This window comes from Plectropomus leopardus, chromosome 17 (genome assembly GCF_008729295.1).
Source record: "Plectropomus leopardus isolate mb chromosome 17, YSFRI_Pleo_2.0, whole genome shotgun sequence".
In the NCBI taxonomy this organism is placed as follows: domain Eukaryota; kingdom Metazoa; phylum Chordata; class Actinopteri; order Perciformes; family Serranidae; genus Plectropomus; species Plectropomus leopardus.
In genome coordinates this window covers 25,227,110-25,244,714 of record NC_056479.1, presented here as the reverse complement: position 1 = coordinate 25,244,714, position 17,605 = coordinate 25,227,110, and the positions used below count along the sequence as shown (strand labels likewise).

At 40.0% G+C, this 17,605-nt stretch overlaps 1 protein-coding gene across 1 annotated transcript in view; it reads left to right on the top strand.

Annotated features, from left to right (window-relative positions):
- The window catches only part of LOC121957209 (protein shisa-8), a 108,463-nt gene that overhangs the window by 36,925 nt on the left and 53,933 nt on the right, over positions 1-17,605 (top strand). The window contains exon 2 of the mRNA XM_042505740.1: positions 8,545-8,660. Within this exon, the coding sequence (XP_042361674.1) occupies positions 8,545-8,660 (116 nt within the window). The remainder of the gene's footprint in view (positions 1-8,544; positions 8,661-17,605) is intronic.

The window sequence follows — 17,605 nt, the reverse complement described above, 5'->3', positions numbered from 1 at the left end:
TTGCTCATTTTTTAAAATTCCCTTTTACTGCCCCAGAGGATTTTTTTGTTAAATTATTGGTAACCACACACACACGCAAACACACACACACACACACACACACACACACCACACACACACACACACACACACACACACACACACATGCACTTCCCTCCCACTGTAACCTCTCCAAATTACCACCCTGAGAATTAAAGGGTGAGTCACTCCTGTGTGGCATCAATTAACTCCCCCTTGGCACAACTGTAGGTAGGACACTGGCAGCTGTGTTGTGTGCGTGTGCGTGTGTGTGTGTGTGTGCGCGCGCGTGTGTGTGTGTGTGTGTGTGCGCGCGTGCGTGTGTGTTGTGTGTGTTGTGTGTGTGTGCGTGCGTGCGTGTGTGTGTGTGTGTGTGCGTGTGTCTGTAATGCTTCTGTTTGTGAGAGTGTGTGTCTATGTAGGTTGATCAGGTGGCACAACTGTAGGTGGCAAGCAGCACCACAAACAATTATACAGCGGCCCCTGTGTGAAAACAGCATGCTCGTATCTCCATTCTCGGCCCCACGCTAGGTTACAGGGCCCCGGAATCATCTGTAGGGGGGCCATGTTAATATAAACTAACCTGCTGTGACAGTGAAGAGTGATTCAGCTACAAAATGCTGTGTTACAGACCCAGGGGAGTAAATGTGTTTGTGCGCGCCAGTGTGTGTTTGAACAATACTGAATGTCTTATTACATGACCGTGGGGTGTTTTTCTCACTTTATTTTTAGCACGAAACACGCTTTGACAATTGAAAGCAATAGTGCACATTTAGTTATACAACCAGGACTGGGGCCACTGCAAGGTTGTGATACACTAACAATCACAGACTGTATGGTTGCAAGTGATTTGGCTTCACTGTGTTTGACCGCATTGATTTGCAATTTGACCATGAAATAAATAGTTGCCCTCTAATCTCTTCTCCCCAGGAGTTTTGTGGCGTAGCAAAATGTGCTTGCCCCGAACATCACAAAATGTGTGTTTCCTTTAATACTTGCAAATCAAATTCTGTTACAAGCCACTCGCTCAATTGACATTACATTTGCAGATTTGCATGCAGTTGAGTGAGTGAGCAAACAAGTGAGCGAGTGACTTAATCATGCCAGACTCTTAATCACCCTTTCATGTCACAACAACAATGCAATACGTGCTTACACAAGCTCATAAAGTTAGCCTTTAGCCGAGCTGCTCCACTGTGGCAGAACAGTGTTCACGGCACATTTGCATTTACAGGATAAGAATGGATGTCATGTTCCTGTGCTTTGAGACAATTAAATATAAATGCATGTGATTATTTATTCCAGAAAAATGGTACGGTACGTCCTCTTGATTGCGATTCATTTTGTAAGTTTTTAATCAAGCAGTTTCACGCTCTTACCACATTATACAGACTCAAATATCACTTTATCTGTTGTATAAGACTGCATTAGTCTTAGTATATGCAATAACTAATGAACAGAGTGTAAATAATGTGTATATCACAGTGGTGGCCCTGGGGATGGCAATGTTGGTTTGTTGCACAATCAGTCTGCCACTTTGGTCAAGATAAACTACAAAATAAATTCCCATAGACATCAGTGTTTCCCAGAGATTCATAAAATATGTGTGGCGGTAGCTCATGACGATGGATGGTAGTGGTGGTGGATATCAGGAAACTTCCCTTAATAAAACAAACGTCTGTGTGTGACCCTTTTTTAATCAATCTGTGCCCCCTCTGTAAATTTGGACCCTTGTCTGTGAATGCAGAGCAGACAGATCCATGGATGAGAGGAGAAGCAGAGTGAGTGTAGAGTGTAGGGTGAGTGACTGCAAAATTTTAGACCCAGCACAATAAACAGTTCACTTTCACTTTCTCTGTGCCTGTTGTTCTACTACATCATCTGTGACAACAGTATGCTCTGCACTCCAAGAGTGTGGCCCAGGAGAGGCCATGTGGTTTACTGACAAAAACCTTATAGTTTTTGCAGAGTTAAACTATTAAACTCTGCAAAAACTATTTTGCAGAGTTTAATAGTAGATTTCTGATTTTATAATCATAATCTTGTACATGTACGACTTAAATTTTAGACATCTCCGAGTTTTGTGTCATAATATCCCCTGGTTTTGCTTTATTTGTTACCTACAATGGCCCTTATATGCTTCCTCTGAAAAGGGATAAATACTTTTAAAAAGAAACCTTGCATGCATACATTTTTACACATACATGTGCAGCCACTACTGTGTGATATCCGCTGATACTTTTGATACTCTAGAACAAGGAGTCTTTAATACACTTTAATCTTCATGTAAAATCTCCCTTTCTTCAGGCAAATAAAGATATGTATATTAAAAAGCTGTTTCGCAGCTTTGTGCTCTCCTCTGCTTTAGCTGTGTTAAAGTTAGAGGAGAGAAATGAATACAGACAGTGTGGGCTGTCACAACCTAATCAAGTGCCACATGTTTCACCCCTGAGAAGTTTCATGCTGCGTGAGTATCAACGCAGTTTTCAGAGCCTAATCGTTTTTCCTATGAACGTCTGAATGATCGCTAATTGCGCCTGACTGAAAAGATTCCACGATGGTTGATGGCTGTCTCCAATTTGAAGCAATTACCACACATATTAAACTGCTTCACTGGAAAACACGCCGATGCTCAGTCAGTCGGCTCATAAGGACTTTAAATTTGTCACTGTTCATTTTGAACAACCCCACAATGGCTGGGTTTTTTAGGTTTGTATGTTTTCTCAAATCAAATTTTGGGGAGTAGCTTGTCGTGTTTTGTGTCTTCTTATCTTGCAATATTTAGGGAGTCTCAGTCGGGACAAAGCTGAGCATGTGGTTCTTTAAGCCCGTCAGGTTGCCTGGAGATGTTTCTGTGGAGTTTTCCAGAAGTTTCACCAAACCACTCGGGATAGAAACCCTCTGTGGCAGATACTGTATTTACAGCCTTTGGCTGAATCATTTTTGTTTATGAGTTTTGAAAAATACACTCTCTGTACATCAGCTTTTATTCATTATTCAATTCATATCCTGCCTTGCATAACATGGAAAATCCATTTTTTAGTAATTTAATAGGAAATTAGGCTCATCGGGCCTTGTGTGGATGCAAACTTCATGAAATTGATTAACTATATTCAATTTAGAAAACAACACTCCATAAAATTTAACAGTAAGCAGTTTTTCATATGAAGAAAGTTGACACAACAACAGAATAGCCTTTGTCTTTGTTCTGTATAAACCCGAGAAAGACAGTTAAAGTAAATAAAGTAAGTGAACTGTTCTGAGATTTAAAAAAACGAACACTTTACTGTACTCAGTACTGTAGAGACAAGAAGAAGAGCAGAGTCAAACTGCATAGTGGGATATCCCAGCATGCACTGTGTGAGAAACAGGATACACCCTTGACTGGTGTTATTCAGGAGCCAGCTGTTGTTTTACTGAATTTAGGTGATTTTGGCACAGTGACTTTGAAATACACATGTAAAGCACACACATGATTTAGCAAAATTAGACACAGATAGTGAGAATTTATAACATCGTATCCAAAAGTCTAAAGGTAAGCATACCTTTTGTACTTTAAATCATGGCAGCATTAGTAACTTGAGTTTGTTAGCAGCCAGCTGCCATTCTGTTTCCTGTGTCAAAACGGAAAATCTTCACCGATCAATGGGAGTGTTTATTGGTCCGGTGTGCGCAGTGCATTCTGGTAGTTGTAGGTTTTTTCTACCCTTAAGCAAAAGCAAATGCCACAGCCTTTTTGTCTGTTTTCTTTGGTCATGTAGCACCATGTCTTCTAGCAGCAAGATGGTGTAGTGGTTGGTACTGTTGCCTCACAGCAAGAGGGTCCAGGGTTTGAATCCGGGTGGGGGGGAGCCTTCTGTTAAGGAGTTTGCATGTTCTCCCCGTGTCAGTGTGTGTTTTCTCTGGGTTCCCTGGTTTCCTTCCACGGTCAAAAGACATACAGGTCAGGTTAATTGGTGACTCTAAATTGACCATAGGTGCGTATTTAGGTGTGATTCTGGCGACCTCTCCAGGCTGTACCCCGCCTCTCGCCCAGTGACAGCTGAGGTAGGCCCCTTGAGAGGATAAGTGGTTCCAGTTAATGAATGAATGTAGCACCAGTTTTAAAATTTGCATTTTCTACTGCATCCAATTTCATGAAAAGACCATCTTTTCCAGCAGTGTAGCAAACTGCTGGTAAACTCAGCTCAGGAACATCACTTCAACTTAAACAGCTGAGTTTCAATTCCAGTGGGTTTGCCACTACTTGACACTTTTTCAAAGACAAGATTGGTTCAAGCTATCCATGTTTTATAACCCAGCTTTAAAAAAAAAAGTTTGAAAATACTGTAAGTTTCTTCAGATTAAATAAGGCATGTGGTATGGATGTATGTCATGTGTGGGCCTACAGCATACTCTATCCTCCTTAATATCTGCGCTAGAAGTGTCGTTTGAAGTGCTGCATGTCAACGTTCAGAGCTTCCGCCCTTATCATGAAAGAGCCAGATATCCCTCGGCATATAGACGGGGCGGATGCTATTCTGATCTGGGGTTTACACAACTTAAGCGGTGCAGATTTGCCATTTGTCAGAAGAATGTGCTGAAAAGCTGTTAGTGGTGAAAGCTGTTGGTAAATGCATACCATAACTTTATTATTTATTATTTTCTGAAGTCAGTTATGGCTTGTGTTTGTGCGAGTGCGCTGATAGGGGAGCTCTGATGTCCTCATATCACTCCGTATCATCTCAAGAGTGCTAATATTGCAAGTTAGAATAGTTTATGTGACAGTTTCCTCGGGGAGGGTAGGAGAAACGAGGGAGGAAGGGATGAGAATACTAAAGGGGAAGAAAGAGAGAAAGAGGAGGAAGAAAATAGAAATTGGGCCAAAGGGTGAGATGGACCAGACACGACGATGTGAGAGTGCAAGAGAGGCAGAATCAAAAGGCTGCGAGGAGAAGAAAGAGAGACGGAGGGTTGAGGAAGCGATACAGGGAGAGATAAAAAAAAAAGGCTTGTGGCGAAGAAAAAGAGAAAGTGGGGGGGGGGGGGGCAACGGGAGGGGGATAGAGTCAGAAAGTTGAGGAGATAAGACAGACAGGATTAGAAGAGGAGAGAAAGAAAAGAGGAGATGTTTGCAGGGAGATAGAGGGTGTAGGGAACAACAAGTACTCAACAATAACGCTCTGGAGGGGGAGAGAGCGAGCGGGCAAGAGAGTGACGGAGATACAGCTCGCTTTATTGCCATTGAGATTGAGAGAGGGCGGGGAAGAGTGGAAGACAAATGAAGTAATGGAATAGAAGTGGACGGATATTAATGAGATGAGAGAGAGAAAATAGAATGGCGAGCAAGCAGAAAATGTAAAGGGCAATTGAGATGCATGTGTGGGTATATGTGTTTTTTTGTGACACATGCTGCATACCATCCAGTATGAGGACACATTTTATGCCTCCGCAGCTGTGATAATGGAGGCTGGAGGCATTATGGTTTCGAGTTGTCTGTCAATGCCACCCTTGTGAACGCGATATCTCAAGAAAGCCTTGAGGTAATTTTGTCAAATTAAGCAGAAACATCTACTTGGACTCAAGAATAAACTAGTACGATTTTGACGGTCATTAGTCAAAGGTCAAGGTTACTGTGACCTTGGAGCTATCTCATTGTTGTAATGCATTATCTCATTAACTCCTGGAGGGAATACTTCAAATTTGGTACGAATGTTGAGTTGAAGTCTGTGATGAATTGATAATATTTTTGGTGGTCATAGGTCAAAGGTGACTCAAGAATAAACTACTACGATTTTGATGGTCATTAATCAAAGGTCAAGGTCACAGTGACCTTGCAATCTTCTCATTCTTGCAATATCTCGAAAACACCTTGAGAGAATCTCTTGGACTCAACAATGAGCTGATCAGAATTTGGCGGTCAAAGGTCAAGGTCACAACGACCTCATAAAACGTGTTTTGGGCCATAATTCAAGAAGCCATATGCTCAAATTTCATACAAATGTCTAACAGTACAATGACAAAATATTTGCAAATGGTCATTTTGCAAATAAAGTATTCCTTTTCAGCCGCATCAGAAAGCATTTCTGAGGCAAGATTTTTTCGAACTGTACAACTGCCTTTTGATATCTCAAAAGCTCATGAATTGTTTTTTTTCTCCAATTTTGTGGATCAGTAGCCCATAAAAATGCAAAAAGTCATAACCTCTCACCTCAAAAATGCTGTAGCCTACATTTCCCATGATGCAGTTTTATAACATCTCTTATTAGATACTCCCTGCTTAGTAACTGCCCACATTTTTCAAACTCTACACCTTAGTTTGTAACCTTAGCATTTGGTTATGAAGTTGTAGTCTCAAACCCAAGCCAAGATAACTGTGATGACATCACTGTCAACATGAAAAAGCTCCTCCAGAGCCAGAGAACACATTAAACAACTGTTTTCATGGGTTAAATCGTAATCCTCATGATGAGTAAACAGATTTTCATGGATAAAATTGGTGTAGTGCCTTTTAAGTAATTACATGTTACACCATGATGAGCTGGCACTGCTTTGATGTAGTCACATGCACGATAATGTCAGTACGTTATTATACATCATGACCTCAAGTAAACCAATTACTATTTGTTTTTCATGGTATCTTATCACTCCATTTGGGAACAAATTACACAAACAAACAAAAAAAGAGAAACATAATGACCTTCGCAATGTGATCTATACTTAGCACGTATTGCAAGTCTACTGTGTTGAATTGCATTATATTGTGCATGTGTTCATGTTTTTATGCTCACTGCTCCCATGACCACAGGCAATCATTTCACAGCGGGCTAATAAAAAGACAATTGCTCCGCTGCATTTTAGAAGGCTGCGTTAAGGGTTTCAACAGTGAGATTAACAGTGAGGAAATATTTATGGGTCTCTTGATAGCAGCTCTCTGGTCACAGCTGATTTGTTGACTGTGTCGCTATAATTTCCTTGTCAATGGCGGCATGTTGATGTTGAGCGTTCTCTTGTTTTCAGTTCTTGTTAATTTGAGCAAATACTAGAAAGTTTATAAAACCAATTAAAGAGGTCAAGGAGCTGGAAATAGAATTAAACTTTTCAGATGAGCAGGAACATCACCTTATTAAAAAACAAATGGTGTCAGGAGCAAATTTGATAGCTGACACTCTAATAATGTCCTTTGGTTTCTGCCAGGGTTGTTTACTCTAGCAATTAAATTGCAGGCACACATATGCAGATTTGTAGGAGACACAATTTTACAAATCAGATTAATTGGTGCAATGTGAAACCACCACTTGCATAAACAAGAATGACCACCATGCAGTTGCATTCCTCCGCTCACAAGTCAAGTTGCACCTACAGTTTACATCCATGTTTGTTAAAACGTGGAGGCTTCACACCCATCTTTCCCCCTGCAGCACAGAAGAGCTATACAATACGCACAGTTTTAACACTAGTGTCCATGTGAATGTTTTTGCCAAATTTGAAAAGATTCTCTCAAGCGGTGTTTGAGATATCATGTTCACAATAATGAGATAGAGCAGGTCACCTTGACCACCGAAATGTTCAGTTCATCGCTGAGTCCAAGTGGACATTAATGCTAAATTTGACTTTTGAACACCAAAATCAGTTTATCATAAAGTCAAAGCAAACATTTGTGCCAAATTCTGAAAGAAAAAAGCTGATCTTGAGATATCCTAAGTCCAAGTGGATTTTTGTACCAAATTTGAAAAAAATCCCTCCAGTAATTCTTGAGATATTGTGTTCACAAGAATGGGAAGGACACAGTATGTACATACCTGCATAAACGGACAACAGGATGATGCCTCCGGCCTCTGTCACAGACACAGAGGCATAAAATCCCCTTTTCCTCTTCCACCTTGCACAGAATAGAGAATGCATTCACTTAAATTTAAATCAACTAACTACCTTCTGTCTGATTTAAAAACCCAGTCCAAGTCCTCGTTTACAGCTGCACGTTCAGTGTGCTCTGAAAGAGTTAAATCTGCATGTTTCCTGCCCGTGTTCCAGTTTTGAGGAGGCATCAGAACTTGTTCAAAGGCATCAAACAATAAAAGATGGCAAGAGGGGAAGTTTTTTTTTTCTTTTTCATAAATGATTGATGCTCCCAGTCGGCAAACATCCAGAGACTCTTCATTTTCATCCTCGATTCCACTTTCTTGAATTTAATTCTGAGCGCTTTCTGTGTGGTTTTGTTTTTAAAGACATGAACAGTCTGTCTTAAACATGTCTTTTTACTCATGTAAAGCCATTAACACGAAGGCTGTTTAGATACTTTGAATAATGGATTCTCTGATTTTGTCCACATGAACATGTGTTTCTGTCTATTATCATTTTTCTCACACGGTCCCATCATATCCCTCCAACACTTCCCTCAGTCCACTGTGTCTCATGAGGTTCCTTGTTTACCTTGACAACACCTTTTTTTCTGTCTCTCTTTCCATATGAGGAAACTTTTGTTTACACTTCAGTTTGTGCAGGACGTTTTAATGAAGTGTTTGTGTGTTTTCCTCCTCCCTGCAGGACTCTGACAGAGCTCATGAAGCAGCCAGGGGAGGCAGGAGTGGTGGACGGAACCGGGGTTCATCATCCCATAGGGACCAACGGCATCTCTGCCAGATCACTACGATCCAACAATGGTCAGTCCTCTGTGTGTGTGTGTGTGTGTGTGTGTGTGTGTGTGTGTGTGTGTGTGTGTGTGTGTGTGTTTGTGTGTGTGTGTGTATCTGTACAGGTTTGCATGCAAGCACACTGAGCTGATGTAAAATGACTAGCAACAGAGGTTTTGCAGTTGCGTCACAAATCAACTAGAGCTTTTGCATTCATAGAGGTCCAATGGAAAAGGGGTCAGATTTTAGTTATACAGTGTAATTTTTTATAACTGTTAGACAAGTAAAGAAACAACAAGCCGTTGGCTAAGTTATGTCTGTGTTTTTCAATTGGTGGAGCCTCTCCACCATGTTTCCCTGGCAATTGTCGTACGTTAACCCCTACGGTAAAGGTACCCGTGCTTGGTGTTCGCTGGAGAGCGACCCTCCAATTTAGAAACAGGGTGATAGATTAATTGAGAAGGCTGGGACAAAGCCTCAGTATCCAGTGGGACACACTACAGCACATCAGTACTGAGCTCGTGGGACATTGAAGACACCATAGACCCATTAAATGCACATATCCAGATGTTTACATTTCTGCACCAGAACCCTCTTGTGCCTGTTTATATTGACTCATTTAGACACCTAAAGCCTTGGTCTCCCTCTCTGTTTCTTTCTGTCGGTCTTACACATAATACGCAAGCACACATGTGTCATCTGTGGGCAAAGAGACGCAGGGACAGACAGGTCATTTTTAATTAAGATGTAATTAGCTGCGTTCCAGCTCCAAACCCAGAGAGAACGCTGTGTGACCCATCTGTCTCCCTCTTTCTCTTTTGACCACACACACACCGTACACACACAAATATACATGCTCGATATAACCCTGTGCTTCTTCAGTGGATTGAGACTCAAATTAGCCGGCATGTTTCCTGAGGGCTCATTTGTGACAAGAGTGATGGCATGTTTTAAAGGACAAAGGTCCCCGTTGCCTCACTATTTTGTCCTCCACATCAGGAGCGGCAAAAACTATGCGAGCCGTGCTTTGGTCCGGTTATTTTCTGCCGGGTTTGTATTATCATGAAAAACCTGGAAAAGTTATGGAATTTGCAAATAGCAATTGACAGGCCTGGAAAAGTTTGAAAAATTAGATATTCCCTAGAAGTTTTGAAAAAGTAATACAAATCTGGTTTAACAAAGCTGTATAATAATGATTTTTGAAGAAATTATGCAGATTTTGAAGGCATGTTTTCTTTAAAAAAAAATCATACAGAGCTTAAAAAAAAGCCAAAATGTTTTCTTTGAAGATTGCTAAAGGCCAAAAAAAAAAAAAAAATTCAGATAGCTAAAAAGAAAAACAAACAAACAGTTAAAGCGTTTTCTTTAAAGATTACTGAAAAAAAAAAAATAAAAATAAAAACTTGCACACAAAAAATCTGCAAAAAGTTTTCTTTAAAAATATTTATTTATTTATTCTTTTATTAGCCAAACTGTTTTCTTTAAAAATCACAAATTTTATAAATCACCAAAATGTTGTTTTTTTTTTTTAATTTTTTTTTTTTTTTTTTAAGAAAACATCCTTTTGGATGGCATGTTCCCATTGCTTAAAAAATATTTGATATACCTCCCTCTTTTTGCACCACCCCCTCTTCTCTCATAAATCACAAACAGTCCTTTAGTAATATTTAACATTCAGTTTTAATCCTGATTTAAATTCATAATTTTTTAAAAATATTATATATTTAAAAAGCTGCTTGTTTCAGCGTATGTATGGTCTTGAGCATTTGCCTCAAAGTCATGAAAATTAGTGGAAATTTATTGGTTAAAATGTGAATGAACCCTGTTTCTCGTATTCAGACTGACGTGTTACTATGTGATCAGTAAATGTCTTTGTTGTAAACCCCTCAAGTTGATATCTGATTACACACCAAAGCACACATTAAGCCGTGTGATATCAATGTACTTATCTAGCTGCTTTATCGAACATACACACAGAGATAAATAAGCAAGCAGATGTTCTCATTCATATTTTAATAATTATAGAGGTTAGTTTGCCACACTGTCATAAATGCGCACTCTTACACATGCAGTATTTATCCGCACATACGGACACAAAGAAAATACTGAGGCTTCTCCCTTTACTTTCATCTTCCTACCATTGCAATAAACAAGTTTCTGGCCTCTTTTTCACCCCATACGGCGCTTATTAGCACTCTGCTTTCTTCTGTCTTGCTTTCCCTCGCCTCTTACATTTCTTTCTTCCCCTGCTATTAAAATCCCTCTTTTACTTCCTTGGCTTTCTCACATTACTTTGCCTTGTTATTTTTCTGTCGTTTTCAACATCATTATCTAATCAGCTTTTCAGCACCGCGCACATGCAGTTTTAGCTCGTTCAGTTGGGAGAATACTATCTGCTGTATGTGATAGCAATTCCAGCATTTTTGTTTGTCTTATTCTAAGTATTATTTTTTTGTGATATAATTATCTTTTGATTTTTGCTTTTCAAATCTTTTCATTCAGGAAGGTGCACACATTTCAAGAACAAAAATGAATCTGGTACTTTGGAAAGAAGCTGGCAGAGATGAACCGATTATGAAATTCTCAGCCAATACCAATACAGATATTTAAAATAACAATTTGGCAGAAAGCTGATATCATTACCAATATTTTTGTTGTTTTTGTTGTTTATTTTATTTTAATTTTATTGTTATTTTTTCCCTCCTTTGTGCCAGGGAAATAAAGAAATCTTTATTAAACAAAAAACGAAATGATGAAGGCTCTTGCAAGTAACAAGGTAGTACAAAATGTGAACTATACTTTGGTGGTTATTCTTACCTCTTTACTTTAAGAGTTAATTTAAGTATTTTTTTTTTCTTTCTACCAAATGAACCAAAACATTTGTGACACGGAAGATCTCAGATGTTTTAATGAGAATAAATATATTAGAAACAAATAATTAAGTTACTCAGTCCCTATTTACATTATCTTTGACTGAGCACAAAATTATGAAAATAACATTAATATAACCTTATTTCACATAAAAAAACATTGTTTCAAATGTCTTTTTATGATATATAATGTGTCTTAATTCCATCTCTGATATCTAGGCTATTTTATATTGTTGTGAAAAATCAATAAATTTCTCTCATAAACAAATTTCTCACCCAAAACTACATTTTCAAATTAACATTTGACCACATCATGATAATGTTGGAATTCACCTTTTTACTGATTAGAACTTGAACACATCATATAAAAGCTCAGTGCAGCTGCCATGAGGAGTAAGTTTCAGCCACAGGCTGCTAACAGCTAACATTAACTAGCTCTCCTCCTGCACATCCCCTGACATGTCGATTGTGAGTTTACCAATTCCTTTAGTCTCGCTGGCGTCCTGGGGAAGCTCTCTGTTTATCCCAAACACATTTTCTATTGTCCCCGGGATGACAGGATGGCGTGAGTTTCGAGTCTTGCTTTTTAGGTTGCACAAAATCGACACAACAGATAAACCACTGCCGTTGGTCAACGTGTCCTCATAGAATGGTTCAGATGATATCTGAGTGAAATGCACACACAGCAGTTAGTATGTCATCCTACAAATAAGCGCCCCACGAATGACATTACATCCTTAACGTTAAGTTGCATAATGAACTTAAAATATAGAGCCTAGGTTCAGGCAAAGAAAGTTACTGTGGTTATGTTTAGTGAAATTAAACATGGTGAGGATGTACCCTAAAATACTCAAAGTTCACTTAAAGTTCACATGGTTACATCACCAGTCTCCTTTGAAAAGTCAGTTGTTTTTTGACGCATCCACCACCTCAACCTGCCTCCTTCCAGAGCGCTCAGGACGGCCTCCTTGTTTACTCCCATTGGCACATTGATGATTTGATTGCAGCCTTCCAATATACCGCGGTTATGCACACATTACTGACTAATGATTATATGGAATAAGTACGAATTTAGGTGCATTATTTTTTATAGGAAAATATACAAAGGCTTTATTAGAACAGCTTGCATCTGTGAATGTCGTCATATTTGCTGATAGGCCACTAGCAGTGAACACGGTGTTTATCAGCAGATACTGATGTATCCAATGAATCGGTGCTTCCATAGAAACTGAAAAGAAAAGTTTTTGCTCCATTTTATACCTTGAGATAATATTGTTTTGTTGTTTATCCAAGTTTTCCATCTTATATTTCTACTCCGTACTTTCCGCCCTCTTTATGGTTAGATTTAATGACCTACACATGGTAAAATCCCAACACACAAAAAATAATTATTATTTGCAGGTTGTGAACTACTCAGGGTAACGAGAAGCATAAGAAGAAAGATGGAGGATAAATCCTGTAGATAAAAAGATAAAAAAAAACAGCAAGAAACAACAGAAGGAAGGCTGTGAGAAGTGTGAAAGGAGGGATAAACAAAGCAGACATGTGTGTGTGTGTGTGTGTGTGTGTGTGTGTGTGTGTGTGTGTGTGTGTGTGTGTGTGTGTTGCAGGGGTTGAATGGGGGTACAGGGTGATGACAGTGGGGGCGATGGGATGTAGCCATCCTGATCCCTCTGTGTCAGCCATCTACACATAATCACCTCTTAATTAAACACATTTAATCCTCCAGGCCACTTAGATGGAGAGAGAGAGGGGAAAAACAGAGATGTGAGGGAGTGAGAGACACAGAGAAAAAGGGGGGAGGATGGTAGACAGATGGGTATAAACGAGATGAAATGTTTAGCACTTCACAAGTACTTTTCAGAGGAGCTTGTTGATTGCACAGAGCTGCTCTCCCTCTCCATGATTTGAATTTTAGGGCTCATCCAAAAGACTTCCAGGCAGAATGAAAAATTATGCTTCGCCACTTTATCCAAGAGTCAAATGGCATGCTTATAATGATAATACTGTTAACATTATTGCCTTTCAATGGAAAAGGGCCTTTAAAACTGAATTTGTAAAGTAAAAGCACTTTGAATTTTATCTAGAAATACATTCTGTAATAGTTTTAGCCATGCTGGAGGCTTGGCTCTGTGAATGATAAATTCTGTTTGTCAGTGGGTCCACCACTTTGGTCCAGACTGAACTAGCTTGGCAAAAGTTGGATGTTTTACCATGAAATTTGCAGACATTCATGATCCCCAGAGGATCAATCCTACTGACTTTGACAGTCCCTTGACTTTTTCTTTAGTACCACCATAAGATTGACAATCTTGGCCCAGAGTGAAGTGTCCCCCCAACTATTGAATGGGTTGACGTCCATGTTCCCCTCAGAATTTTGTATAATAACTTTGATATCCTCTGACTTTTAGGGGATTTTTTACATCAGGGGCCTGGGCCCAGATCTGAATACACTTGACCCCAAAGTCCAGCTTGTTCGATTAGTATGGACACTTTGTACTATACCGGTGCACAGTACACTGATCAGTACTCAAGTCAACTTGAAGTGGTCTTCAGTATGGTCCATGTTACTCCAGCATGGTGCGCATCAGGTGTGAACACCAACTGCACCAAAACACAGACGTGGACTGCTGTTTAACATGACTAAAAGGAGCTTTTAATAAGTTATCAGACAATCTCAATTTAATACTGATGAATCTATATCAACCGACAGCACAGATCCAAATCCAGCTTCGCTGCCACCTTTGACCTGCAGTTCCTGACACTAATTTGCGAATCATAGGATAGCGAAGGAATGACCCGCCCTGATCTCCCAGTAAGTGGCAAGTTCTCGTTGCCTTCATTGGTTGAACTGGTTAGGGTAAGGATGTCAGAGTAAGGCAGGCTATTCCCTCGCCATCCAAGGGTTACCAAATTTGCATGTCAGCCAGCAGCGGCACCTCCTGCAGCCAGGAGCTTCGCCTCGCTGCTATATCAGCTCCTGCTGATGACGGTCCTCAGCCAGCTGTGTCTTACTGTGGGGCCCCTATATTCACTTTTTCTTCACCTTTTCCTCACTGTAGCACAACAAAAATTGTCGCTTGGATGATGTTGCAGATGTACTCATATAGGGAACAACATCATTGATGTCAAAGTTGAGTGGCGGGGGAGAGGGGAAAGGGGCAAATCTACTCCTTTTATGGAACTAATCAATCGTACTTAATATGAAAATGCCCTTAATCCAGCTTGTTCAATATTTTGAACTGTGGATAACTGTGGATTAGGAACTAATACTGGTAAAACTAATGATATTCCTATCAACCTTTATTTTGTGTTTATTTCCAAATAGCAAATGTTGGATGCTAAACCAAGATGGTGAACTTTGTATCTGCAAAACATGTCAGTTTAATTTACATTAAACTGTGAACTGTGTTGCCTAAGTGCAATCTCACACTGTTTCAGTTTCAATGATGCATTTAGTCGCATACAGCACTGTGTACATTTTAAGGGGAACTATGCCCGTTTTCAAAATTCAATTATGTTATTCCTGTGCTCTAAGATGGTCCAACATGAACAACTCTCTCCTCAATCCGAAAACTATAGTGTTAAAACTCAAATGTCATCATAGCTGCCTTATACCTTATATAATGAATGGTGAAAGATGTTCTCGATGACACTGAAAGCATTTTGAGTACATTTTCCGTTTTCTGAAGCTCATGTTCACAAATACTGATCAGACTTTCTTAATTTAGGTGTTGTTGCCCTTTAAAGACCTTGAATCGAACCTCTTTTCTGTCTTTCCCATTTATTTCTGTCTCTCTTTACTGTGGAGTCTTAAATTCTAAATAGTAAGTGGCATTTATTCTGACCTCATAGGTTCATAAAATATTTACATTATATTAAATGAATTTATCCACCCTGACTTGCTGACTTGCCTCTAACGCAGATATAACTGCGCAGAATGCAAAATGACCACTCCAGAATATGATCACATTATTGCCTCTCAATGCAATTTCTCTAAACCAATTTCTGGAAGAAGTCTGAAGGCTGAAAACATCAAAAACAAGTCGATTCTTATTAAGAATGAAAGTGTGCTAATATACAGTTTGCTCTTCATATCACTATACGTGTACAGTATATATTTAAAAAACTACTGTGTGCATTGATGCACTGAGGCTGTAGCTGCACAAGTCAGAGTGAAAAGTGCAGCTGATTAGGATAAAAATGCACTGAACAAGTCCTGAGCCCTTTCCCAAATGAAGACAGCAGCCAAATCCTCATGTTTCCTCTCTGAGAGAAGAATGATCTGCTTATCTGCCTTCCTCTCCTCTCCTGCTCACCTGTGCTTATTTCCAAGACATATTTTTAATACCATGTAAGAGATGAACTAAAGGATAACAGTGACAGGTTGTAAAGCGCAGGGCTGGCTTATATGACAGAAAGAGAGAAAAGAGGGAGAGAGACAGAGGGGGGGCGACTAGAAAAACACATGAAGGGAAAAATATTGAGGTCATGCGACGGTGACAATGACTGAATCAGTGAAACGGGAAGAGTTTTTGTGCTGTTACAAAAGACAGCTGGTGTGATGTGGAGAAAAGGGGTTGACGGGGAAAAGTTATTGAACAAAGGCAAAGAAAGAGGTAATGGGAAGAGGAGAGAGAGGCAGGTGGGAAGAGATGAAAATTAGATGAGGTTAAAAGGGACATACCTTAACAATGACATTACTGAGGCGTGCAGTGGGAGAAAGGGGGGGGGGGGGTACAGTGAAGGTAAAGAAGGAGACAGGGAGGTGACAAGGGGCTGATGATGACATGTGGTGGGTGTGACACCGTGTCGAGAGTTCGATGAGGGAGGAATTAAAAGGAGAGGCGATGTGTGAGGGAGCTGGAGCGCAAGAGTGCAAGTGTGGGAAAGAGAGAACAAAAGAGTGAGAGGAAGAGCTGGAGAAAAGAGAAAGAGAGGCAGGGAGGGATGAACAGAGACAGAGATGGAGAGAACAGATAGAAGAGACAACATGCTGCTCGCTGCGAGGGGGACAGCTGGTCAGCTGCTGCTCTGCTCTGTTCTGGTGTGGAGAGCTGCCCTGAGGACAGTCACCCTGCTCTGCGTGCACACACAAGCACACACACACACACCCACACACACGTGCAGGTTGCATGTATGTATACATACAAACAAATTACGCACAACACAGACCTGGTTCCACTGTCTTACACACTTTCTTACTGTACAGATAAAGAGCAGAGGTTATAGAAGTCTTAAGGGGATAGTGAAGAAGGTTTGAAAGAAATTAGGGGTGAGATAAAGGCAAAGATTTGAAAATAAGGTTAGATAAAAGGGAAATAAGGAGAAAAAATTCTAAATTAAAAAAACATAAGGTGCAAAGAAGTGAGACAGTGAGTGATTATATAAAAGCAAGAGTGGGAGATGTAGAGGGTATCAGGCGATGGGATGTAAATAAGTATGGCAGGGGAGGAAGAGTGAGAGGAGAACAGATGGCAGGGAAGAAGAGCGGGAAGGAAGATGGAAAGCTGGGAATGCGAGAGCGCTCCCAGATCACTTATAGCTGATGTCGGCCGTGCCAGCGTTGCCTCTAATTGTAGGACCGACTGCGGCGCAGAGCAGAACAGAACAATCCTGCTTTCTTTGCTTCCCCAAATGACAGTTCGATTTCAGCACCATGGACAGCACCTCTGAAAACAGCAAGAACTCTAGCAGGGAGCTTCTCTCTCAGCTAGCTGCGAACTCTGCTGTAATTAGAGTGGAAAACCTCAAGAAAAATCTCACAGGGAAGCATGTATAATCTACAAAGTTGTTTTAGGGCTATTGTAGGTAACATGAATAAGATATGAAGATAGGGGAGGGGAAATGTTACAAGAAAAAAGCAAAACCTCTTAATGTTCAAGATGTCAGAGTCAAACATTTGTGAGAAAAGACTCATTTTACTTTTACTCATTTACATTAAAAATGTGTAAAAATAGTGTTTTTTGTCAATGAACCTCATCACTTCACTTTACAAGCTTGGCACAACCTAACCACACCACAGACACCTGTAAACAGGGAATCCCAGCAGACATTGACAAACTGAATGACCTTTGTTTGACATTAAATCAAGACGTCCCATTA